We start from the raw sequence: 26938 nt of genomic DNA, 5'->3' as shown, positions 1-26938 counted from the left end.
TGCCAGGCACTGTGAGCAGAGGTTAATAACGATGCAGACGCAACCATTTAGCTGTCTTCTGATGGAGTGCGCAGAAGTGCGGAAGTCGCGAGGGACCAAAGAGATAAATAAATGCCGCTTTCGTCCGGGCCACGTGTTTATCATGGTAACGCGTACTTCGTGAGGAGGTATTGGCAACTGCTTATGCAGCGCACGTTGAATTATTCAGCACCATACAGAGGAAGGTTGGCCTGGGAAGCCCAAGGGAAAGAGATGGCGCCTGTTTTGTTGTACATGATTGATCCCGTGTCTCGTTTTCTCGGCAAGTACGTTGGCCGATGACAGCTTGAGCTTTCCTGCTGAGACCTGGCTTCTCGGAAGGCTTACTCGCGTAAATAATGAACCATTCACCTCGTTAGTAGTATACTTACTTTGCCACGCGACTACCACCACTTCTTTGATTGTTCGTTTGTTTTTGTTTTTCTTAGCCACTTTCAGTGGCTTAGTTTTGGTGGGGAACATCGACATTGTTTCGGCGCGAACAGTTCCGGCGTGTTTGTTTTGCTGTTATACGTGCTGTTAAGTCAGCGCCGTCAGGGGAAGTAACTACCTTCCATCATACTGTAATATTCACTACAGGGGAAACTTACCTCTTGTTCTTTCTAATTTTTTGCACTCTCTTCGTGAGTGCAGTTTTAGCAAAAAGGGGTGTCTGCAAGGGCAGCATGTCCAGGACTGCAATTAAACAACAAAGGGCGGACAAGCAAAAGTGCCCTAAATTTGGTTTCCTTCAATCTTGAATTGAAACCAAAGACAACTTCATCGAATTTTTGATCACAGCAGAAATTGATTCTCTGGCTTTTTCTTGGTGCGTTGATAGTCGTCCGGCAGGAAAATACACCTTTATTGCTCATAAAATTACATTTAAAAAGTCCCCCCCCCCCCCCCCCCCACCACTTGATCCAAACTCGTGACGTCTGCACCTATAAGGACTCCGCGTGATCACATTCTTGAAGTGAATGGCTCTGTATAGCTATGCCTCTGGGATCCGAGCGTGAAAAACCCGACACGCGGCAGTTTACTTGCGAAGCCTTCCGGTGATTGCGACACCTCTGTTTCCTTATTTGGGGGGGTCCTTTTCTAGCTTATTAAAACTCCGCTCAAAGTAGCGTATTTGTCGTTCAAAATGCGGTAATCTATTGATGCCAGCCAGATACAATTTTATCCTCAGTGTGTTTTTGAAGCCTGCATTGCCTACCCGCTATTAAATGAACTGAACTTAAGTCGTTAGGGACGCTCACGTTCGTCAGTAATCAATATGGCATCAAAATGATCTACGGATTCCTCAGTTCCTGTGCAATACCATTATGAGTGCTGTTTGGGCTATAATAAATCACAAATGCGTATCTTTTGGGAGGCGCCTTGTTGCTATAATTTGTTGCATGCAGATATGACAGCCAAGTGAAAACATCGTAGTAAAAAGTTGGCGCAGACAAGGAAAGAAGACAAACCTAGAGGAGCCCTTCATATGTTCTTTAAATATACGGCAAAAAGCAAAAATTGGACTTGGAGATAAACCGCTTATTGTTTACTTTATGTTTTGAATGCCATCCAAATATGTGCAATAAAGGCGGTTCTGCATTTTCATATTGGGCCACTAATGGCACGCGATTGATTAGAAATGTTAGGTTTTTTTCATTGTAAGAGGTGCCCATTGTAGATACTAGATAATATTTTAGAAACTATGAGGTTGTATTGTGGTGATATCCTATTATCATTGACTTTAATATTCGTTATCCCATGCCAGCTCAGTGGGACCTGAGGGCAATAATAAGGAAGAGAATTGAGATATTCACCGGCACTGAAGGTGTCTTTCTTTTATAAGGTTAGCGTGTCTTACTCGTTATCGAATTTAGGTTCCTCGCTTTAGCAAACGCTATTAATTCCCGGTATCATTTTGATATCGGGTGCAGGACCCTCAACACCTGCAACTTTTATAAAGCTTCATTTCTAACCACTCCAAGCTGCTTCAAATGTTTCGATATCAACTGTGGACTGTTTTTCCCTCGAACCAAAGCAGAGCCCTTTTTTTGTTTACATAAACATGCACTACTTTTAGTTTGCTGCGCTGTTTGTCTTTAAACTTGCTTAGATCCACCGCAAGGTTCATACAAACTAATAGCTCGATACTGGTAGCTGAAATGTACAACGCGCCATTTTGTGAAAACACGAGCAGCGCGCATATAAAACTGCGCATAATATTAAGTGTGTTTTCCTATCTTTTTGCGTGCTTTGTTAACGTTAACTTCTTTTCCCATTTGTCCGCACGGTGCCGAATTCCAGCACATAAGACAAGTTTATTTGGACTCTCGATCAAAAAGGGACATCCGTCACCCTACAAAAACGAAGGTACATTGCGGAAACTGATGTCGCCCTATGCACACACACTCTCAGGGAACGCGTGTGTCCAAAAACGGTGTGTCCAACAAAGTTAAGCAGTGAATAAAAGGGAAGTTTATTCAACAGTGCAAACAAACAAAACATTGGAAACACACTCATGAAGAGCGTTTGTGCAGAATATTTATGCTCCTGACTGAACTAGGGCTAGGACTAGGAGAAAAATGAAGACACGACACAGAGACTACTGCCGACTTTCAACTAAGCTTTATTCAACGTGTGGCCATTTTTTTGTGCTTATCTAATCACCTGTCTATATCCTTATGTTTCTTCTCCAGTCCCATCGTCTTATTAACCACGAACCAATTAGCACAAACGTAATCTTTCTAGTATCGCGAATATCGTGACAGACATCGCCAATAACTCCGTTCTTTCCATCTCTCCTACATAAGGCCTGAAAATGAGTACCCTAAACCTAGTCAGAGAAACTGTCATCCCATCTTTGAAATAAAGCCAAAAATATGATTAGTTCGCTAGATAAATTGGTAAATTGGTTTCTGAGGGAAGGAAATGGCGCAGTATCTGTCTCACTTATCTCGGTGGACACCTGAACCGCGCCGTAAGGAAAGGAAGGAAGGCGGGAGAAGACGGTGTTATTCTACGCGCGTCAGTATTCTCATGAGATCAATATCTCGTCTTTCACCAGTTATCAGAAGGCAATTAACGAATCAACAAAGAAAGCAACCCCTGCTGAAGCTGAAACGCCTGATTTGTTTCTGGTCAGCTTCGAGACAGCCTTTGAGATCCCATTCCTCGGACGCCATCGCGGACGTTGAAACTAACCGGAATCAAGCATATAACGGCGCTGTAGTAATCGAAACCTTCGAAGGATGTCCACTTTTTTTTCAGCACTGTATACAGCTCTGCGTATTCGGTTTTCGACAACCCAGATCTTCGCGGCGTCGCCGTCGCCGTCGCCGTCGCCGTCGTCCGTTGTCCGTTGTCCGTTGTAACCAGCAGTGGTCACCCTTTAAGCTGCGAAACCGATAGAGTGGGAGCTTGGAAAGCAAAGGTTAAAATTGGTAAATTGGTTTTTTGAGGAAAGGAAATGCTCATTATATCTCTCACGCAGGTCCGAAACCAATGGAGCGGGAGCTTGGAAAGCAGAGGGTAATAATTGGTAAATTGGTTTTTGAGGAAAGGGAATGCGCAGTATATGTCTCACACATCTCTGTGGACATCTGAACCAGAGGGAAGGCGCAAAACTGCCCTCTTGGAAAAGTGAACACCTCAATCGTGCTTTAAGCTACGTGGCGGTAGTGACAGATGTGCGCTGCGTGCGTTGGCATTGACAACGTTGTGCCAGAAACACGGCGCTGAAGCCATAGGCCGTCGGCGTTCGTTGTGTTCATTGGAGTTGGCGATTACAACGCTTTACGTCCCGATCACTTTAAGGGAAGGAAGTGCAGATAACTGGCTCCCTGGACGCCTGAATCGCGCTTATAGGTATACGTGGGGTGGTGACAGAGAGATGTTGGCTGCATGCGTGAGTGCTCACAACGGTGAGCGAACTCTCGCGATCAACCATTAACTGCCACCTGCTAGGGTGGCAGGGTGGGTGGGGACTTTAATGTAGATATAAAGACGAGCGGGGGAGCTTCTTACCCCTTATGCGGGGGAGGCATTCGGTTTGCAGCTTTCGGGCTGCGGCCGTGTATCTGTTTTTTTCAGCCAGCGTCCGTTCCGGCGGACGCGGTTGTTGCGACGCGCGTCTTTACTCTCTCTTTTACTCTGTCCTCACATATTTCAACTCCCTTCTACCTGCACGTGGCAGCGGCGGTGGCTCGGATTGAGCCAGTTCGCAGGCCCGTGCACTTTTCCTTTTCATAAGAGGGCAAATACGGGCTGGTTGGTACATGTTTTAAGAATTGGAAAAACAGCGCAATCAAAGACGAGAGACAAGAGAAGGACAAAACACCAGCGCTGAAACCCGTCAGCGCTGGTGTTTTGTCCTTCTCTTGTGTCTCGTCTTTGATTGCGCTGTTTTTCCAATTCCTTTTCATCCTTCTCTCAGTCGCAACCAACCAACCTACCACTTATGCGGGAGAACATCCAGTTCCTCTCGCTCTTAACGCCTCCCACGGCTGTGACAACCTCGCGTAATACTTGCGCAGACCTCCCGCCAAATCAGAGCTTCTACACGTCAGGACAAACCACAAGGACAACACGTCTCTACACATATCTCTGTCGGGCGGTCCCATCAGAGAAGTGGCAGAGCTCCGGTTCCTGGGTCTGTTCATCAATAACAAACTTAAGCCGGACTCTACTAATAGCGAAACTCAAGAGCATAGGTGAACAGGTAGGGCGCATGATCCACCGTGTTTCCAACAAGCGGGGTGGTCTGCGGGGCAGGGACGCGCTACGGCTCGCCCATGCCTTCGTGACCAGTCGGATCCTCTATGCCGTGCCGTACCTACGCACCACCAAACAACAAGACGAGCGCATTGACGCCATCATTAGGAAGGCAACAAAGCGAGCACTGGACCTCCCGGTGGCTACCTCCAACGCCAAACTGAAAGCGTTGGGAGTGGTAAACTCCTATCAGGAGTTGCGGGAGGCCCACCTCGTGAACCAATATACGCGGCTATCGCAGACGGTTCCTGGGCGCCGCCTGCTAAACCGCTTACACATCCAACACACGTGCATACCAGAGGGGACGGAGAACATCCCGGTGCTGTGGCGCCACATGCTCTTGGTCGCTCCGCTCCCGCGTAACATCGACATGGCTTCACATGAAGGCAGACGACAAGCGCGGGTTCGCACGCTTGAGAGGCAGTATGGATATAAAGAGGGCATCTACTACGTGGACATCACAGGGCCGTCGCCCGCGGGATTCTACACGGCTGCCGTAGTCCACCGGGGAATGAATGTCGATGGGCTACCTTTTCGTGCCCCAAATTCAACACGAGCGGAGGAAGTCGCAATAGCTCTCGCTGCCGCCGATCCAAAATCGAGAACGGTTATCACAGACTCTCGCCGGGCCTGTGAACATTATCTTGCAGGCGAAATATCACCTCTTGCCTCCCAAATTCTAAGACGCGCTCCCGCCGATTCAACTCGCACAGAAGTGATCTGGGCTCCTGGCCACCAGCGTCTACGAGGCAATGAGGCCGCTGATGCGGCGCCCGAGCGCTCACACACCGGGCTCCTCATCCTAGCTCTCCTGGCTCAGAAGCTCATAAACCGCTTCTGCGGTTCCGCGAAATCCTAATTCATTATTGCGGCAGCCACCGTCTCTACCCAGTACCTGCCAAGGGGCTGAGTAAGGCGGAGGAGCGAACTCTGCGGCGCCTGCAGACAGGAACTCTTCTCTGTCCTGCCATAGCAAAACACTTCGATCCGAACACAGATGGGCGCTGCCCGCACTGTGGAGAGATCTGCGATATCTTTCACATGGTATGGGCATGTACTCAGAATCCTCACCTTCCCCCTTCCCGCACCCCCACCCGAGAGGCATGGGAGACTGCCCTCCTCAACTGCTCCACACTGGAGTCTCAAAGGGCTCTAGTAAAGCAGGCGCGAGATGGGGCCTCGTCGTGCGGTGTCCCGGACTAAGGATACCGACCATGTAGCAGGGTTTTTTGACCCTCAAACTCTCTTTGCATATTAAAGTTTTTCACCACCACCACCATGTCTTTGAGAACCAGGCATTGGTGCGGCAAGCCGAGCATATACGTATCCATCTATTTCTCCGACCACAAAGCTTCCTTGATGGCATGAACTGTTAGTGGAGTGTTTCTTGAAGAAGGAACATGTGTGAAAAATAAGTTGTCTCCGAATGTACATACATGCCTTGCTCGAATTCTTTGCCTCAATCTATCTAAAAGCTGAAACGGCTGATGAGCTGCGCTCAAATTTTGCATTAGGAATTAACGTAATCGTCGGCAATTTTTTCTCTCACTCGATTTTTTGAAGACTTTTGCCGCGAAATGAAGCAAATTGAAGCCTTGAGGTGGTGTCTGGATCAGGCCTCACTAAAACTGGAACGTAATTTAATAACTTCTCCTACGCAGTGAAATGGGCAATCAAGAGACGCAGCATTAAATATAACCTTCGCAGCTAGCCTAAGGTGCATAAGGGCTCCTCGCACTGTTCCGTCGAGAAAGATGATGACCACATCGTGTGCACTGTAAATGGATCATGCTAAGCGGAGTCGCATTCAGCCCCTTTTTCGTCTAATTACAAATGAGTAAACTTCAGCAACGATGAAATTTGCTTTCAAGGAATGTCAACTCAGACCCAATATTACAGTGGTAAATCAAGCAAAGTGGATACCTTCTTTTTTTATGTCTTGCTAAGACATTTGCAAGATCTCAGCTAACAAACTAAACAGCTTGGCACGGGTGACTGCGCTGGAGATTCAGCCAAGTGCTAGCGTTACAACAAGGACAAGCTTTTGTACCTGTTGAGCACACCTCTGTGTTTGGCAGTGTTTTGCTGCTCGTAAAGACCCACAGTTGATCGAAATTGACCGGGAGGATCCTTTCTTCGGCTTTCCTCAAAGGCCATAGCAGTGGCGTTAAATGAGGACATTTAACGCGACCCAGACGACGAATAGATAATACATACGAGTGAACGAGCGTACTCCCGTCCAGTCGCCTGTATTCGTCATCTGTGTTGCGCTCATTTCTGTTCTTTCAAAAACACTGTCAACCAATTAGTTCAGCATACCCAGAAATTCTTGACAAGCGCATTCTTCAACGGGAAGTTGTTTATGAATGCAATTTTTTGCTTGTCATAAGTTTGCACAGTAACAATCAATATAACCGCACATCCCTTCTCGGGACGCTTGCAGTTTCATACTATTTATAAAAAACGCACTCCGCTGGTTTTGTTCACCACTTTAACTACCCGGTACGAGCGCAGGAGAATCTATAAAAGAAATATTTTTCTCTTCACCTGAAGGTTAGATTATTGTCATCAGTATGTTCATAACAGTATTTCAATATTCCCTATATAACTCACAATTAATAGCGATTTCCAAGGAAGCTGGACTTAAAACACTGCTGAATTTGTCACACTGCTACCTCGACAAGTGAAATTTCGAAACTATTAACTTCTCAAGTTTTCAAGGTCATTAAACACGTTGAGTATTCAACGAAACTCTTCATTTTGAGGGTGTTTTGTGCATTTTGCTCGAACTACATGAAATCAATAGTGGTGTAACCAATACAAGAATTTTTCGAAAGCAGCATATTCCTGCAAACTATCTGCGCTCTGGGCATCATATAAATCAGTTGGAAAGAGTAAACACGACGCACGAAAAATAATGCAACAAAACTGATCCAAACACAGGAAATGGACTTTGAGTTTAGTTGAATAGCGACTGCTAATAATATCGCGGATGAAAGGCGTTGATGTTCTCTGGCATATTAATGTTAAAGATGTTTTATTAATACAGAAAAAGCCCCGTCACTTCTCGGAAAGAATGAACGAATGTAAGTCAATCAAGGATGCTTTACAAGATCCGATTTTCTATTCTACGTCATAGACAATACAACGGAAAAGGAAGCCAAGAGAAAGAAAGAGAAAGGAAGAAACAATGAGTTTGTGCCGCTTCTTCAGGAATAATGTGGAACGCGGTCAACGAACTGAGCGTCGTCAACCAACCAGACAGACGCCGTATGCCCCGTAAACGCCGGAATAAGCGCATACAAACATAGCATTTCCACTGGGAAATGATAACTTTCACGACCTTAATAAGATGGGCACATCTGACGAACAGTGCCAAGCTGGCGGGATGAGTGGCTCGAAGAGGAGCAGGTGGCTGCTAAAGAATCTCGTTATTCCTCCAATAGATGTCCAGATATCCCGAATGTCCAGCACGGGATATCTAAAGAGCTATCCATACAAAGAGACGGAATGCTCAGCTATACCCGGAGACAGATCCGCACGTCGTCGGCGTCAGTTTGCGCAATCTTATGGAATGTAAATTCGAACTGTCGGCATCAGACTGCCAGGCAACGAAAATACAATCTAGCTTTACATAACAGATGAAAGCATGCAATCCAGTGACAGCTGGAGGCATCGGAGATTTTGCGCTTATGCAGAAGCGAGGTCTCCAATCGCCAGCTCTTCCATCGTATTTCCAAAGGGGAACGCTCTATACGCGGCCCGTTTACTCCGGGGTATTGCCGTCACCCTCTTTGCATAGTACGATGGGGGTATCGACCAATCACTGTTCCCCAATACCAACGACACATGGCTTCCGAATTTGTCACCCTTCTCTGCTCGTACCATGATTGCTCAAAACCAGCCAGAACACGAAGAATGCTCGAGAATGACCGCCTCATTCAGGCGCTTGCGTCACTGCTGCGAGACAATAGTTATGGTAATGTCAAGTGTGAAGTATCCAGCAGGCCCGAGGCCAGAAATGCACCTCCGAGAAATTTATGAGTGCGCATGCGCGTGCTGCCATCTTATGTGCGTGCTTTCTCATTCAGCTGCCCGTGATGCGGACACCGCCGTGACCAATGGCTCGTTGTTTCAGGCAGTAACAGCAGCCGTTGCTAAGATATTTTTGAGTTTAAGCAACAGGAAGTGATGCCAGAGTGACGCACGGACCAAATAAACTTCCTTTCTTGGCATTCGTCTGACATGATATTTTTGGCAAAAAATTTCCTTCTGCTGAACATACTGAAGTTTCTATTCCTGTGAACTGGAGCCCAACGAGCAGACAAATAATTTTGGACAGTAATGCTCCAGTTACGCACAAGTACCAGAGCAGAGGAGTAGAAATACAAGCATCGAATACGGGCACTAAGTACAGGCCCCCACTTCTCACGGGGCTGTCCAAGTATTTCAAGCGCAAGTAAACTGAAAAGGAGAGCACAGCTATCGCTTCATCACAGAGTGGATGCCTTGAGCCTCAAGTTTCGCTCCGTCTTTTACCGGGCGGAGATGGCATTTATTCCACTTTTCTGGGTCGTGAGCGCAAGGAAATTTGAAACCTTAATGGTACTGTGAGCAGCATTTCCCGAATTCTCTTTTCAAGAAATTCTACACGTCGACTCAAGTAGAATCTTGCTGCTGTGTGGCAACGGCCGAGCTCCCTAAAATATATATGCGGGGAAAGTTTCATAAGGACACTGCCCGATTCCCATGCGCTGCTGGAGCGCAAAATTCAACACAGCAAAGCATTAGCCCCTGCCGGACGTCTCTGAAGATGCGACGAGGATTCAGTTTCGCTGTAAATGTTCTGCGAACTTTTAAACGAATATTAAAAAAAATCTTATAGACAAAGAGCAACTGTGAACAATCGGCACAATTATAACTTTTTTTATGTATATATTCCATGAAAAAATGATTCACTAAAATCTCTTAATGCTCAAGTCTGCAGAAAACTGAATTAACGCAAGCCTATTCACGCTATAGTATTGCTTAGTATAGTATAGCTTAGCATACATACCTAATGAAACATGCTTTAGAAGTTTTTGCCGTTTTCTTTCGTAGAGCGTGCTTAAATTTTCCGGTCATGTTTGGCATTCGTTTACTTCCCAAGGGGGTCTCTGCTTGCTCTTAAGTGAACAGCCCATGTGTCTTGCATAACATTGATAAAACATGTACTGCACATTTATTTCATTTGTGCGTGCGACTGTAAAGAAAAGGAATCTCTGATTATCGGTTTCGTTTCTCACACCGATACAGATTCCATCCTGATTTTTGCACAACGGACTGTTTCCTAAGACGGCTTTATCATCCATGAAGAACACCTGCCTGACATTAGTTGTTTGCTGCGTTCGTCCAGTTTTTAAGGCGAAAGCCTTTAATGCCTCCTCGTTGTCGACAGAAGGTCGTCAGCAGAAGCTTGTCAGCAGACGTGCCACGCTTGTCTACTCAGACCAGAAAAGAAATCTTTGTGCGCGATGGGATTCAAACCACCATCCTTCCGTTCCGCAGCCGAGCGTGTTAATGGCTACGCTACTTCGTACCAACGTATATATAGTTCTCCTTGTCTAAGATGCTGGAGAGTGTTTGCAGAAAGGCGTCGAATCAGACGGATGCCTCCCAAACGCCCTCCAATATCTCCAGCATTTAAGATTCACAAACAATTGTGTACTTAATTAACATCTTAACCACACATCAGGGACACAAGCAGCAACACCGCGCAAAAGGCTTTCGCCTCACCGCACTTTAGGCCAACAAAGTGCCCCCCTGAATTTTTTGCAGCTGGAAGAACCTGTCTGATCATTGAAAGGTAATTAACGTTGATCTTTAATCATGAATCGCTGGGCCAGTTGGTTCATAGCTTACAGACAGACGGAACCAGTGGGGAGATTACACAGGACAAGAAACAGAAGACCACTGGGCGGTGAGCACACACAAGCGCTGGAATTCCAGGTGATTTATTTTGACTTGATTCCGTGGAATCAAAAGCCGTTTCTCGCGCATGCTTTCACGCCGTGCATAAAAGCTTAAAAATGAAACGAAAGAGGATAATTAACGAAAAAGAAAAGAAAAACAAAAACTTGATGCATGAGTTGTCGTTCTAGACGCCAATAAAAAACAGCACTCTTCTCAGTGATAACCTCTTATGAGTCATTTACGCGGCACTTATTATTCATCTTAATTAAGGACAGTTCAAGTAGCTCGTGCTTATTTATGCCTTTAGACTTTGCCCAATCGATAACGCTAGAGCAATGAAGCAAAGGGGAGCAGCGGTGGCAAGCTTATCAAACCTTATCGGTTGGGAAAAGTCTACGCATAAGCGCGAGCTACTTGAGGCGCTTTTGACTAAAAAGAATGAGCAGTCTGGCTCATGTATACCTTCAGCGGTTATCACCGAGAAAGAGTGCCACTTTTTATCGGTGCTTTGAACAACACCAAGATTCATCGGCTCTTTTTATATTCATTTTTGTTGCACTATTTCTATTTTTTTCAGCTATGTACGGCATGTGCGCACGTGATATAAGCGGCTTTGGAGTCCTTAGAGTCAGATCAAAATAAATCACTTGTAAGTGGAACGGTGATGTGTGTGCAGTCATCATCTGATGATCCTTCAATTTCATGTCCTGCGTCGTCGTTCCCCACGCTTTGTCTATCTGTTATCTCATGTAGGCTCAATTGCGAGTTTGATGAGATGCCAAACACCACTTGATACTCATCGAGTTTTTTTACCAGTGCAGGAGTTATATTTTATTGCCCGCATGAACGGGCCTGCGGAAACAGATTATAACAGAAACAGCGTTCAAGGACCACTGTCGGCCCCGTGTTACACCACGATTACGCGTTGTCTCTCTTAATTAATATATCATGCATACAATGCCGTTCTTGCTCATTACGCTCATAACGTGTCGTCAAACAGTCATAGTAGTCAACGCTCCTGTGAGGTACAACACAGGAAATGACTGCCCGAACCTTTTACCAGCGCTGCGGCAGGGGACAGGGAACAAGAAGAAACGGAAGGACAAGCGCTTTCTCTTCTTGTTCCCTGTCCCCTGTCGCAGCGCTGAACCAACATGAACCAACTAGATCACATTTCCATGTTACTGCAATGACTGCCATGAGGGCTCCCGCCCCATTTACCGCTCTCACAAGGAGTGCACGCCATGTGGCAACTGGCGAGTGCCTATTGAACTTTCATAAAGATTTCAGACAGCGCTCAGGTCGTCGCAAATACGTTCACTGTTTTGCTCGTCTTATCTTTGCTCGTAACTTCTGGGTCAATTAAATCAGCGAAGATCACCGTAAGCATGCTGGGCTGTCTGCTTCTTCATTATGACTTAGCTGGAGACAATTGGCCCCCTCTCCCCTCCTACTCTTCCGGATGTCATCGGCGGGGTTCGATAAGCATACATGTATCTCATTGCCATTTCGCAAATGACTGAAATATATCCCAACTGATACTCTACCGTGGAATAAAACAAATATATGCATACTATTTATTGTGCCACTGCTATTCCTCATCTCCGTTTGAGGAAGAGCATTCAGAAGTGATTGGAAGTAAACGAGAGCTGATCGGGAAGCCTGTTCGGTATCGCAAAGCAACGCTTTGCCCGCATCAGCTACCACTGGTATGCAACCTCGGCATAGATACGCAATGGAGGAAGTCACACGTCTCGTAACACGCGCCGTGTGCACTTGCGTAAGAACAGCAGCTTTGCAAAAAGGGAAACAGCAGGGAGCTGTAAGGCCTACCCTGTCACCAATTTACCCAATCCTGCTTTTCCGAGATTCGCTGCGGCTGGGGGACAAAGGTGGCACTCGAGGTTCCCAGAAAAAGCCCCGTCTCTGCCGTCTCTGGTTAAAGTCAATGAGCGTCGTAAACTGTTTCACGGACTAGTCCGTTCTGCAGCCTGGATGGTGCAGGTATTGAACTTGAAATGCCACGCATGCCATCCGGCTAAATTCGACATGATATATCGGGGACTCCTTGCAACTTACCGACCACCATGGCGAGTCCGATGTAGATGTCCTCGTAGAGGTGCTCGATCCTGTGCCCTAGCGCAGCCACGCTGCCTTCGGCCACGGTCAGAGCGTCGTCCACCAGACCCCAGTCGGTGGCATGGTTCGGCGACCATGGGTCTGACGCACTCGCGACCACCAGGCCCAGCCTCGTATCCAGCGCGCACGCGACAGACGCGATCGCCACCAGCGCAAGCGCGCCGGCCCCGCGAGCGCTGTTCGTAGCCGGCATCTCTCCCGGCGTCCCGCCAACGAGCGAGAGCGAACTCGGGGAACCCAGCTGTTCGCGAATCGACGAGCTCCCGGATTCGGCAGGCGCGACTCTTTTAAACGAGACGCCCTTAGCCGTGGTTGGTCCGTTCGATCGAAGAGAGCGCCCACGCGGGCGAGCAGCACATGCGCCCGCCGCGCCCTCTACCCCGTTTCAACTGATCTTTGTTCGCCGCTCGACTGATTGCGTGCAGTGCTGCCCAGCGGCAACTGGTGCTGGTTCGACCATGGGAGACAGAGTACAGATTCAGGTGTTAACCTCGCGCGCAGGCAATTGTACAGTATTTTTAGTCGCAGATATTTCGTGCAGCATGTGTCGTGTTCTAATGAGGCGTGACCAGAAACTCACCAATTCTTGTTTTTAAGTTCGTATATTAACATTTTGCTCGAGTAGTAAGGTGGAAAGTTGGGCGAGTTGAATCTTATTCATGATGAAGTTTAGCGCCAAAAACGAGGACAAAGAAGGAGTGAAGACACAACACGAGCGCTTTTTCGCAACTAAAACTTTAATGGAAGAACACATAACATATATACCCATCTCGTGAAGTAAATCAAAAAGAAGAAACAAACATGATATGGTCAAGATAAACCTTGGTTTATCTTGACCATATCATGTTTGTTTCTTCTTTTTGATTTACTTCACGAGATGGGTATATATGTTATGTGTTCTTCCATTAAAGTTTTAGTTGCGAAAAAGCGCTCGTGTTGTGTCTTCACTCCTTCTTTGTCCTCGTTTTTGGCGCTAAACTTCATCATGAATTTTGCTCGAGTAGCTACCGTTTTGAAGGATATCGTAACGAAGCGCTGTTATTTCGAGCTTAGTTTTGAAATACGTAATTTATATACAGAAGCGATGCAACAAAGCTTCCACATTGTTAGACCCATCTCGTGTACATTTCCCGCGTTAGGAGACGAACTCTTCTTGACAAAAACAAAAGTAAATTGATACGAAAAGAAGGCCTTAAACAACGTATTTCATAATGCGAGTGCAGCGTTCCTTTATTTATTCACTAATAATAATATCTACCTTTACGGGCGTTTGCAGGGCTTGAAATTAACGTTATAAACAATCGTACGAAAAGCAATCCACACGCTTTCTTTAAAGTATCATCTGATCTGCATCCTAAGAACCAGTTGGGGATCCGGTTTATTTCGTGACCGAGTTGAATATAAAAATTTTAACGCATCAATTACAGGCATGCTGAATAATATGAGAGTGATCGACGCGATCCTACGCTCGTGCAGAAGGCCACAGGTTCAATTTTAGGTCAATACAAGCCTATTTCTTGAATGTCATAGACGTATTGCTCACACAGTGCGTAAATACAGGGGATCCTAAAATCAGGGATTATATATCGGGCATTCCTAAATATGCAGGTGGCGGGAAAAAATGTACAAGGAGCAGTTGTTAAGAAAATAAACAATAATCAACGTCCGTAGGAGGCGTCGCATGAAACGCGTGCAAGTAACACAATCTAATTTCAGGTCGTTGTTATCAAGGTCCTAAATTAATCTTGATTGCGCTATGGTTTTAAGTACATCGAAAGAGCAGCGAGGCCACTGATACCGTTAATAAGAGTTTTTTTTTTTAATCAGCAGCTGCTGTTATGGAAGCGAAATCTATATTAAAAAATACTGAAGCTTTCTTCATGCCGTTAACCTAATCTCAGGGCAGTTTATTAAGTTATCCTAGACAATGAACAATACAATGGAACTTGGGTTGGAAAAGTAGACAAACCCGCGCTCCCACTGATCGGAATTATTGGAACGGAGTGTATGTGTCCGTTTTCCTGGTTCCCGTTTCCCTGTAAGTTCCCCGCCTGCCCTTTTTCCGTTCCCCTTACTCTGTGTACGTTCAAAATAAATGCAAGCAATCTGGGCGAAGTGAACGCCCTGCAACCCGCGCATCACGGCGGGATGCCCCGAGGCGTCCGTACGTCGCCCTCTCAGCATGTGGTAGCGGCGCCTGCCACGACGTCTGGGATTGGAGGCAATAAACAGCTTTAGCGTCGTTTCCTGAATTTTTAGTTCGAGTTCGCTCCGGTTACTTGCACTCTTTGTGCGCCCTAAGCTTAGCTATTTTCGTTGGTGCGTGTAGCTTCAGCGCCCTCGTAATTCCTTAATTATAATATATTTTTGCGTCGGAATTTCGCGTTTGGTCACATTTCATATCAGGCAAAACTGACGTGAACATTTTGAAGTGCGCTAAGAAAAAAACATTTCAAGCAATAAAGCATGCCTGTTGCATTGTTTGTACATATGTATGACTCCACTTTGCCTACGCTGACATTTTAAAATTACTTAGGAGTTGATTATGATGTATTTGTTATGGAAGTATCCGATTACTCTCAGTGCCCGGGATGTTAAAAAAAAAACTGCACACCCGGAATTTCACATCCTTAAATATCTCCCGATGTTTTAAGTGAGCTCTTTCAGACAACCTTTCGAATGTTCCTTGTATCTTTTTTCCTCTTTATTTTTCTGCCATAACACAATGTACACCACGTGCGTGCCTGTTTGTTTGTTAATGCGCTGCACTCTGCCCATTCCTGCTTTGGCCGCCAAAAGGCGGCTGGCAGTATTGTAAAATAAATAAAAATAAAATAGCTCCGCTGATCAAAAACAATGTCTCGTCCTTAGTTTTAAACCACTACCACAAATGGGTATGCCATTTCCTTCCGAGAAAAAGATCACTGCATGCCAATAAAGATAACACATAAGCCTCAATATTAACCTCCAAACTGATGCCAGTTCTTAATTTTTAAGAATACGTTGACAAGGTTCAGCACCGATGAGTAATGGTGAAGATAACTGTTGCTAAGGCAGATATTCTTGACGTCAGCGGTTGATCATTTTCGTCATGGAAACGCACTACTCTGTTTTCGGTGCAGCAATCACCATGGGGCATCCTCAGTAAATGGGGATTACCAAGTCTCCCATAACTGATGAAATGAATCATGCTGCCCTTAAGCGGTTCATCCTCTTGATCCTGATAGTTCGGGAACAATGATGTCATGAATACTTTCTATAGTTTAACTCACATCAAAGATAAAACCTCATCAAAAGGTTGCGTTAAGCCTGAGCAACAAGAATAGACACTGGTGGGCGTATAGCGCTCATCAGGCTGGACAAAACCCAGGGAGGACTAACGGTAAATGTCTGACCGTGTCGGTATATATAGCGCCGATGATGAGTGGGCCTTCTTCGTTTTTCCGTTGTGTCTTTTTTGCTGCAACATATGAGTTATGATTACTGCTGGTTGCTTCAGAAGCGAAATCCTCTCGACTGAGCCTAGTTTTAGTGTTGACTACACAATGCCTGTTGTCCCAAAGGTAAGTAGACGGTTCGATCAATATTTCTGCAACTAAGGCACAACTACCGGCCCTGTAAAGGGCACAGTCACTACTGCTCTTCGTTACGGAGGGCGTGGGCTGTAATGCGATTGAACATGGCTTTTCATTAGGACAAACAAAGCGCTTTGTTCTTCCTTCTTCTCGTCCTTCGTACCTTCTTTGGCCTTTGGCCATTGCTCTAGAAAACTATGAACTTAAATCTACAATACCAACTAACCCCAAAGCTAACTCTACCCTCACAAAACATTTTAATAGACAGTGGATAGAGAACCTACAGACAGTCTACAGACGTTAGACTGAAATTTTTAAAAGAAAAGTAGAAAATTTTCTACATTGTGCTAAAATACATTCGCTTTGGAAAAGCATGCAGGCAACGCAACCTTTCCACTGCACGTAACTAGTCAAAAAGCTAGATTTTGTCGAGCCGCAGCGCCAAGGGCAATCGCGTTTTCTAAATTCTCAAAACTGATATGGCTATCAATAACGACCGGCGACAAATTTCTAATTGCATCTGAGCGCTTAACTCTAACAGTTAAAAAGTTAATAATTAAAATTTTTTGACCATTTGAGTACTTAAAACTATTCACCGGTTTTCTGGTGTCCGCCAACACTGGTAATACTATGCTGAAAAAGCCATATTTTTACCCCAAAAAGCCTATTTTTGAAAATTGCTTGGCCTTCCCCGAAACACCGTGTATTAAGTAGACATTTTCCTTTCAATACGATTTCGTTCTTATCGCCCGATGCATCAATTGGTTGATGCCAGCAATAAAGGGTGCACCGCTAAAACTAACGTTCAATGGTTAAAATAGAGTAGAACAGGAATATAACTGTCTACCCCGGCAATGATGTGCTCAGAAATAAAGAATGGAAAAAAAACAAGGTTTTTGGACCACATCTAGCGTAGGCGCAGTCCATCACAAAGCGGAATTATTGAATTTGCCTTCTCTCTCGGAATGCTCAAACTTCACCTCAAAGTAGCATCACCAGAAACTGCTTTTCACATGCAGCTTTGAGCAGACAAAAATAGCCCACTGTCACAGCACATATACGTCTCGCATTCATTCAGATATAAAAATGGGTTAAAACATCAGGAAATGTCTGTGTTTGCACAGAAAACAACCTTTTTTGTGAATGGCTTTGCTGCGTGAATTATTGATCGAAATATACAGGAGAAAAATGGAGGCACATATCGTTTTTCTCAAAGAAAACATGAAAGTACAAAAAAATGATCTCTGGACTCTGCATGGCATAATTCGCGAAAAAATTCTCTGCAAGCACGTGTTTTGCTACACCATGTTCGCTTATTCCGCGAGCCCGGACAATTTTTTTCTTTCTGCGAAGGTGTTGTGCGGGACTGTTGCGCATGGGCTGAGAGATAAACCCTTGCAACCGCAAGAATTCTTACTGGTAAGAAGACTATAAGCCGATGTGCAAAAGAGTTTATAGCGGCTCACTCGTACCCGGACCATAAATAACCACTGCTTTCATCGTCAGCGGTACCGTGCAGATACTCTGAATGGAAATCGGATTTGCTCAAGGAGAACGGTGCACACATTCTCAAGACGTTCGGTAATCGCGCCCAATTTTGTCGTCCTTTTGAAGCGTGCTTCGTTTCCTGAGCTGAGCCCGAGGAAAAATATCCTCGCCTCTGGATCTCCTACATAAATGCAGCCAAGCTCTGAAACGGTGTCACTCGGCAACAGTTGCGAGCGCCAGAATGAAATACAGCGCAAAATGCTCAAACAAATAACAACACTCTTGCGTCTGATGAGTTTGAGAGTTGTAAAGGATTGATGTAACACAGAGAGTTTAGCTACCAGGCACTGCATCTTGGAAAAGTATCAGACACTAGGCAAATGGACACCACGGAACTTGTAGCCTTTGTTCTTAGTCTCTTAGCGCCGTTTTTCTTTTTCAAGTTTTAATAAAAATTGCGAGCTGTTTCAGCAACTGAAAACTCTACTGCTCTATTAGCATGAGGGGGGTAATCAACTAGGAGCAATAACTATAATTTATTCTTTATTTATAATATATCAGTTCTGTTCTCGATAAATGCCTCCATTAACAACGAGGAGGCGCTTTTTCAAAGCATGTTTAATGAAGACAAACCACGTTAAAGCTTTCAGTTTTTACAACTACCATTTCCACGACTTGAGACTCTGAAAGTTCCGTTGGTCTGGAGCCATTATCCGGTAGAAATTTTGTAAAAGCTGCAGTTTACCGTCCATGAGCCCACGCTGTCTGATGTGCTTTCTGAGTGCCAAAGCGCTTCCCCTTTTCCCTCAGTTCGTTTGTTGTCGGTCGCAGCACTGGTTAGGAACGAAGTTTTATTGTTGACATAATTTATTTAGCATATGACGTCTGACTTTAATGAAATGACCGCAACACTTTGTCATTTTTCAGTGCAAAAATGCATTTAACGGCAGCATTTTTACATCTCCTCGGACACAGATTTTTGTCCGTCCTTTCTTCCGTCCGTCTTTGCCAAGAAAAAACTAGAGAACATGAAAACACAACACGAATAAATATAGGTTCGAATGGGACTCGGACCCACACCTGAAAGGAGACAGTCAGTGCCTGTAACCATTCGGATATTATCACAAAGCCACTTTTGTTGTTTCTAGCTCGTATTTCTCTTTACCAAAACCATTTGCGGCTCAGGGGGCTTTGTATGTTTCACGTATTACATTTGATCATTGTTGACGCGTTCCTCTTTAGGAAAGAAAGAAAAATAGCCATACGGATCGCCATTGTAATATGATTTCCATATTAACGCGAAAGCGATAAAAGTCACGTTTAATGGACAGACTGGCGTAGTCGTTGTTGCCGTTGTGGGAGGAAAAGCCTGATTGGTCGACAGGGTCGAAACGTCATACGAGGAGCTGTGGAATGAAAGGTGGCTAAAACATTAAAAAACTGGTGATTAGAAAGATGCAACATGATTCAAATATCATTAGGAGATGTAAGTATATAAAGCAAATGAATTTAGTTGAAAAGAAAATTAGGGTAATGAATCGTGAATCAAATCCCTAGCCTTTGGGTTGCGAGTCATGCACTCTTTATGTCGTGCGGTTTTTCACATAATATGGAAACAGGGTCCATGTCGGCGTTGGCAACAGGAGCAGCTGACGGTGCCCATTAACGTTATCGCGTCATACTTTTAAAGGAAGAGCTTATGCATATCCCATTTTTTTAAATTTAGATGGGACTACAGTGTCCTACGTTTGTTGTTTCAACAGTGACGAACGATTACCTATACCACTAGCGGTTCAGTGGACGTTCCACATTTCTTTCTAAACTGTTCGTCACACTCCACTATGATACGCTCTCTCCTATGCCCCTTTCCATGTAAAAAAAAAAAAACTCTTTGCATTGAACAATTGAAGTACTTTCACTACGTTGTCCGCAGTTCTACAACGCGCCCCCGTCACATCATGTGCACGCAGCCATGGGCGTCCGGAGGGGGGGGCAAGGGGGGGGCGGCTGCACCCCCCTGGAAAATCACTCACTCGAACCGTGAGTGATGGCCGCACGCCAGGGGCGGTGGTGCGCTCAGCCAAAAGGGTAAAAGCAGCCCCGCTTCGACGCTTGGTCACATCTGCGAAATGCCGCGTCCGGGCGCGCGTCGTTCCGCCGTTTTCAAACCACGCCACCGCCAGCTCTGCTGAAGGACGACCTGTTGCAGACATGCAGCGGCACCGGCGAGCATGTGTTTCGAGCCGTCTTGAGATGGGTGTCTGTTTCTTTGATCTCTAGAGAGATAGCGACACGGAGGCAGACAGTGCACAGGGCACAGGTCGCTCGCTATAATCATGATACGTTCGTACGCCGGCCACCGATGAATTCTTGAGGGGGGAAGGACAAATCAGCCGTGTCCACCCCCGCTTTGTCGGGCTGCTCAGGGGCAAGCGGGCGACGAGTTGGCGCCGCCGCCGCGCGCTGTCTCCTCCGATCCACGGGAGAGCTCGGTGCGGTAGAAGCGCCGCTTTCAGAACCTTCGGCAAAGGGGATTAGCTGCTTTTGTTCACGGCGACGCAGTCTCCAGAGGCGCCCCCACACCAGCGTTCCTTGCGTCTTCTCCGAAAACCAGCGCCTTTGGTCAACGCAGCCCGATGGCGCCTGCCTGGCTCGCCTGTCACCTCTGGCTGGGCCTCAAATCACAACAGCGCCCATGTACTGTGCGTGTCAGTGCATGGTAAAGAGACCCAGGTGGTCGACATTATCCGAAACTCTGTACTACTCCGTCCCTCATAGCCTGAGTCGTTTTGGGGCTCTCAACCCCATAAAAGCACAAAAACAAATTTTCCGGCCGAATTAGTTGCGGGTGTCCCTTCCCCTCGGAAGTCGCGCGGCGTTCCTTACACCCCAAAAGTGCGCATTCGTGGATATTGTGGCAAGTAAGCCCTTGCACGTGTGCGCGCCTCTGTGTTTGTGCTTCGGTGTTTTTAGTGGCGGGTTGTCAACGAAGGTGAGAACAACCAAGACAGCGGACGAGAAAACGACGAGCGGCGAGCAGTGTGTGTGCGGTTGCTCGACTGTGCGGATGCGCGAGCAAGATGGAGCGAGGTGTATGAAGCTGCGAGCGTGCATTTATCTTGTAAATAAGTTTTCGTTGTATATATAGTCATCTTTTGTTTTCAACGTACTCGTTCAACCATTTTTCCAATCAATATATATGATGACTGTGCACTGAGAGCGTGTAATGAAGCACAGAAATGAATTTATCACCCGTGTAACTACGCAATTCGCCCAGAAAAATCCGAGGCGCCTACAGTTGCTGTTCAAGGAAGACTGACTGAGTGACTGTAGTTGCGTGTTTGTGAACATATTGCGCTGTGTGCTGGTCATCAATTCGGGTGAGTCGAGAACCCGTATGCAGTAAGACTGAGCACTTCGAGTATTGATAGTATCTTTTTGCATTTTTATTAATTTTAATTGTTTCTTTGTTGATAAACTCCAATGTATCTCTACAATCCGCGCTTTAATTTGCTGCTTGTAATTTTCTTTCATGTGTGTATTTTACTTATTTTTTATTTATATATAAATAAATAAATTTACTCCGCAAATAGTGCCTTTTCGCTACGAATATACCCCCCTCCCCTCCGGCGCCAACAACCAATGGGCCCCCCCCCTGCAAAAAATTCTGCGGACGCCCTTGCACGCAGCCAACCGGCCTCGTTACGACGGAGGCGAAATGCAGTAGATCCGTATGCTGTGTGATGTCCGTGCACGTTAACGAATCCCGAGAGGTTGAAACTTATCCAGAGAACTCACCTACTGCGCCTCTTTCTCTCTTCCTTCTCGACGCGTCACGGTTGTAAACAAATCATCCCCAAACTACCACAAGAAGCACCACCTGCAGAAAGGCACAAGAAGCGTCACCTTTGCAAGCAACACAGATGTGACTAGCATGAATTACGTGTTGCACTTCAGCTATCCATGCTGTTGCCGCAGTCCTGGGCGGCGGCCCTAGAAACAACAGTTTGCAAAAGTTTTTCCTTAAAAAGTAATGTTTGGATACTTGGAAATCACGCTGTCCAGGTGGCGTGACGACTTGCTCCAGGTATGCCTAAAAGTGGGAAGAGTCACGGGGTCGCGCAGGCACCATGAGTTCCTCAGAAGAAGCTGAGCTCATAAGGTGGCCAGTCCTTCAATGCGTCTTGAAGAAGATAGGTTCAGCGGGAGTGAGTCAGTCTTGAAAATATTTTACTTCAACCACATTCGCATGCTAATACTTGTGGTGATTACTACGAGACACGGAGCCGAGGGAATTGCGTAATCAATCCCGGGTTGGTGGCCTTTATTAATGGCGAGGAATGGGACCGGGCTTGATGGTTTGATCACCGTCAGACTAACCGTGTTATACTTGCCTGTGTTAGCAAGCACGGGTATATACTATGTGCTTATACCCGCCGGTTTCAGCAAGCGTGTTAATACTTGCATCACTCCAGATGAAATGGCAGAGATATGGCCGCTGAGCTCACCGTAGGGAAACGTGGTAGGACTTCCCAGAGACCTTTCACTGTCCAGGCGACGAGCTTGACTGCCTTTCTTGGGGATCAGTGGCAGACACTCGGGACAAGCGAAACATCCGGGAGTGTCTGGTGAACCGCTGCCAGGCTGAGTGAACATAAACTGCACTGCCAGAAGAAGGGCACAAGTATAAATAATTAAGCCGAAAGGGCGGGAACCACGCGCCCTATGGTATTGTGGAACGTTTAGGTTTAGTTCTTTAAAAACCATAATTTAAGTTTTTTTTTACATTTTAACTAATGCCTTGCTTTCATTTTACATTTTGTTTTAATGCAGTTGGAGGAAGGGCAATCTAAAGCAGTTAGCAATATAGAAAAAAAAACAGTGCACGAACTGGGTACTGTCAAGACGAGGAAAAGAAAAGACGACAAACAGCACAAGTGCGAACGTAAAACTGCTTATTGCATTTATGCCTGACACGCATGGTTTATTTTCATTCCCTCTAGTTGGTCATTTTGGTGGCATCAAACTTCCCCCTTTAGGTGGCGTTAAACTTATATTAAAAATTCTACTCTTCATTACCACTCGACCAAAAAAAAAAAAATAAAGTAGGAACAGAGCCCCGCGGACAAGTAAGTGCGCAAGTCAGTGCGCAATTTTTCGAAACAGTGAACTAATTCTTCTTTCCTTTTTCCTCTCAGGCCTGCCGGAACGAGAGGAGCAGAGAAAAGGACCTACCCAAAACGGCAGAGTCCTTACCTGCTCAACAAAGTCTTGCGAGTCCAAGCTGCAAAAAGCGAGAACGGCCAGCACGCCATCCGGTAGCCCGCAAACGCGCCGTACTGACCGGCTGGCAACGCCACTGAGATCCTCAGGAACTACTCCAGAGGGCTCTCCCAGGACGCTTCGGCGTAACACTTCGTACAGCCGCACGATCACGAAGACCTTACCGCTGTTGCCCAACTCTGGGAGATGCCGAGGATTGGGCATAGGCCCCTTTACCACGGTGTACCGCAATCGCTTCGGCACTTTCACTCGCGTCACGAGCAGTCCCCCGACGAGACCGAGACTGTCGATGTCCAGCAGCCCAGTCTTGCTCAGGACTCCCAGCTCCAGAGGAACATTCACCCGAGGACGACCCAGGGGACCCAGTCAGCTCAGACTGTACCACATCGCCAGTGCCACGGCCAGCTCGGCAGCTAAGCAGCGACCACCGGTGAGACCGCGTCTTCCGCCACCGCCTGTGCCTCTCCCGCCTCCGCCACCTCCACCGCCGAGGCCGAGACCGACGTTCGCTAGCCCGACGCAGAGCTCTGTGGCCAAGCAGGTCACTCCAGTCAACAAGTACGCGTCTCTGTCGGCAGCCTCCACGAGGTCTGGAAGCCCCGTGCAGCTGACGTACGGCTCGGGGAGGACCACGCCGCGCGCACCGTCCCGAGCCACGAGCGTGTCTCTGACGTCCCTGTCGTCCAGAGCCAGACATCTGCCCCGGAGCCCTGCGCCGTCACCTACGCCGATCAGAAGGAGCGAAACGTTCACGAGGAAGCCCGCCAGCCCAACCCCCAATGCTGCTTCTACCGAGACAGAGAGGCAGGTGCCGGTCCATACCAGGACCAGGCTGACCAGAAGCCGCACATTCTCTAAGGAAGACCGAGTGGAAATTGTCAAGAGAGACTCCTCGCCGAGGGTGTTTAAGCCGAAGTCACCCTCACCTGCCCAGTCTCCAGAGAGGCGATCCAAGAGCCCGAAGACAACGTCCCCTGCCCCTCCTTCAACAGCACCGCCCTCCGTCCCACGCTCTCCGCCTAGCGCCCGAGGCAAGCTGCAGGCAACCAAGGCTAAAGACGCGAAGACAGCTTCTAGAACGACCGCATCGACCCGGGCATCGGCGGAGAAGCTGTCGCCTCAGGCCGAACCCCAGGATGACGAAGGGTCCGAGATTAACGGCTCGGTCGTTGATTCACCCATCATTGTGATCGCTAATGGATCTGTGCGTAGGGCGAGCAAGGCGGCGCTTGCGAAAGCGATTTCGAACGCGGAGATTACGAAGACCGAATGCACAACGTGCAACCCTAAGGCATCCAGAAGCATTATGGTTCAGACTACCGATATCTGAAACCTTTCTCTCGGCAGCTTCTCTCGGCACGTAACAATAACCGTGATAATTTTGGGGCACCGTATTGATACAAAAACTCACAGCTTTTAAACCTTAATTACCGAAGTGAAAGGTCACTACTTGTTTGATCAGATATTGCGAGGTAATTTGCTGCAAATGTCGCGTTTTCTGTAGCCCGCGAAAAATGCGACACCGACTCTTGTTGTGAACGCAGAGCGTAAGGCCCGAGGCTTTTATCTTCGTACGGTTTTTATACAGCGTCACAACGACGCTTCTTCAGTAAACGACAGGCGCATGCGGTTACGGATTTAAGCCTGCACATCAGGTGATTCCTTCGATGATAACCGCACCTGAAATATGCGCCAATACATAGGAAAGAGAACCACTTGTCTTGTAGATTTCCAGTGCAGTCACAGCTCAGTGATAAAAATATTTTATAAACGTTGAAGAAGTTCGTAATGCGACGCCAAAAAGACTGCAAGGCGAACTGAAGTAGTGGAGCAGAAATGCCAACGATAAAAAAAAAAACGCCTTCATGGTGTTTTGAAGCCATCAGATCTTTGGTGCTTCAAAGCATGCAACTAGTTCTGAAATGCTTACTCGTATATTCTACGCAGTTATTTACTTTTTCCCAACGCTTATCTTACACTCCAGAGGCGTATTTCCTCATGAAGCCTCATTGAAATTACCGCGCATGCTGTCTCTTCCACACTTCGCTTTTCTCAACTACTCTCAAAGCTTAAAGCATTTTATATACTTTGTTAAACTAACAGTACAACGGAATTGTTCTTTGTGTAATACAAACCCAAAATATTTCGGATTAGTCAGTTTGAACGTAACGAAATTCTACACTTATATTGCCTCGTTTTGCTTCTTGCACCCAGCGCCTAGGTACTAATTAAAGCAAAATGTAATGTCATATTATTTCCAGCAATGCGACAAAAATATTCTTGAGTCTCTTCGTTTGATTGCCGTCACGTTGCATGTAACTTATGCACCTCGGCATATGAAGGTAATGTGCTGATGTCTTGCAGCCAGTCAATCATATGGTCAAAATGTAAGTATCTAAAAGAATTTGAATAAAGGATGTGCACCTTACACGGCTCGTTTTGGTTATCACTCTTTCCCATTTAATGGAGCGAATGTAAATTCGGGCTAAAAATTACTGCGATTAGCATTAACAAAAACTTACTGCCTGCAGTTAAGTCAACCAAAAAAAAGTTTTTGCTGCTTTTGACGTCTCATGGAAGAAGTGAACACTGATACAGAAATAACTGCCTCATGTGCAGAAAAAAGTTTCAAGTCAAACAATAATACAAACACTGACTGTCACAAGTATACGCGCATTGCATTCTCACAGCAGCGACAGCTTGAGCAGTTGCGAAGATGATTGGAGGTGTCGAAACAACTCACTTGAGGGCGCTTTGTGTTTGACTTAAAAATGGGCTTCCAGAAGCCGAATCAGGCAGAGTAATATGTCAAGTCCCTGGAAATAGTGCCGTGACTGAATGCACAGCCAGGCGTTAGTTCCAGCGCTTCAACTTGGGAGATCTGCCTCTTCGTTATGCACCTCGAAGAAGTCGCGGGATACACGCGTTGGATGACAAGGTCATGAAGGCGGCCACTGAAGAGTACAGTAATAAAATATGTGGTGAGCTTTCCATGCTATTCACCCCGCCGTGGTGGCTCAGTGGCTTTGCGCTCGGTTGGTGACCCGAAAGATGGGTTCGATGCCGGCCGCGGCGGTCGAATTTTGATGGAGGCGAAATTCTAGAGGTCCGTGTACTATGCGATGTCAGTGCACGTTAAAGAACCCCAGGTAGTCGAAATTTACGGAGCCCTTCACTACGGCGTCCCTCATAGCCCGAGTCACTTCGGGACGTTAAACCCCAATAAACCAAACCAAGCCTTTCCTTGCTATTCCAGATTTGCGACGAAACCATCAGACTTCGCCTGCACCGCATTGGCAAGACGTTCAATTTTAGCAAGTGAGTACCCCACACACTGTCGGGTACCAAAAAGGAACGACAAGTGACGAGAGTCTGTTTGTTATTGCTCTTCTGACACTGCAACACCTACAGATTCGATCTAGTGCTCACTAGTGACGAACATTGCGCCCCGTATGAAAACCCCAAGTTAACCCGACGTTGACTGCAACTCCGAGACCATGCGCCATACACTGGCAAACCTCCTCTACACTCACGAATGGGCTCCATTTCTCTTCGCCGCTGCTCGAGCCGGCTCCTGTAAATGTGCAGCCAAGCGTTTTAGTCGTCTTCAGTGGTCGTACTAACACCGGAATCGTTTTTATAGCACACGAGTCAATTATTTCTTTATCAGTGCTCATTGTTCTAAACAACATTAAAAATGAAAAGAACTTTTA

General features: G+C 46.4%; 2 protein-coding genes across 40 annotated transcripts in view; one reads left to right on the top strand and one right to left on the bottom strand.

Annotated features, from left to right (window-relative positions):
• Window positions 1-13166, bottom strand: part of LOC149342440 (UPF0764 protein C16orf89 homolog) — a 96783-nt gene extending 83617 nt beyond the window's left edge. Inside the window, exon 1 of the mRNA XM_089544798.1 lies at window positions 12820-13166. Within this exon, the coding sequence (XP_089400924.1) occupies window positions 12820-13072 (253 nt within the window). The 5' untranslated portion in view covers window positions 13073-13166. The remainder of the gene's footprint in view (window positions 1-12819) is intronic.
• Window positions 1-25653, top strand: part of LOC149342439 (uncharacterized) — a 138837-nt gene extending 113184 nt beyond the window's left edge. For 37 of the 39 annotated variants that reach the window (XM_089544770.1, XM_089544773.1, XM_089544772.1 and 34 more), the window contains one exon: window positions 23141-25653. In XM_089544770.1, coding sequence (XP_089400896.1) covers window positions 23141-24555 — 1415 coding nt within the window. In that variant the 3' untranslated portion in view covers window positions 24556-25653. The remainder of the gene's footprint in view (window positions 1-23140) is intronic. The other 2 variants (XM_089544796.1, XM_089544797.1) reach the window with 2 other exon arrangements.
• The last annotated feature ends 1285 nt before the right edge of the window (window positions 25654-26938 follow it).

The sequence above is a fragment of the Amblyomma mixtum genome, chromosome 5 (genome assembly GCF_055824585.1).
Source record: "Amblyomma mixtum isolate Tamu chromosome 5, ASM5582458v1, whole genome shotgun sequence".
Lineage (NCBI taxonomy): Eukaryota > Metazoa > Arthropoda > Arachnida > Ixodida > Ixodidae > Amblyomma > Amblyomma mixtum.
This window is presented reverse-complemented; position numbering and strand designations above follow the sequence as displayed.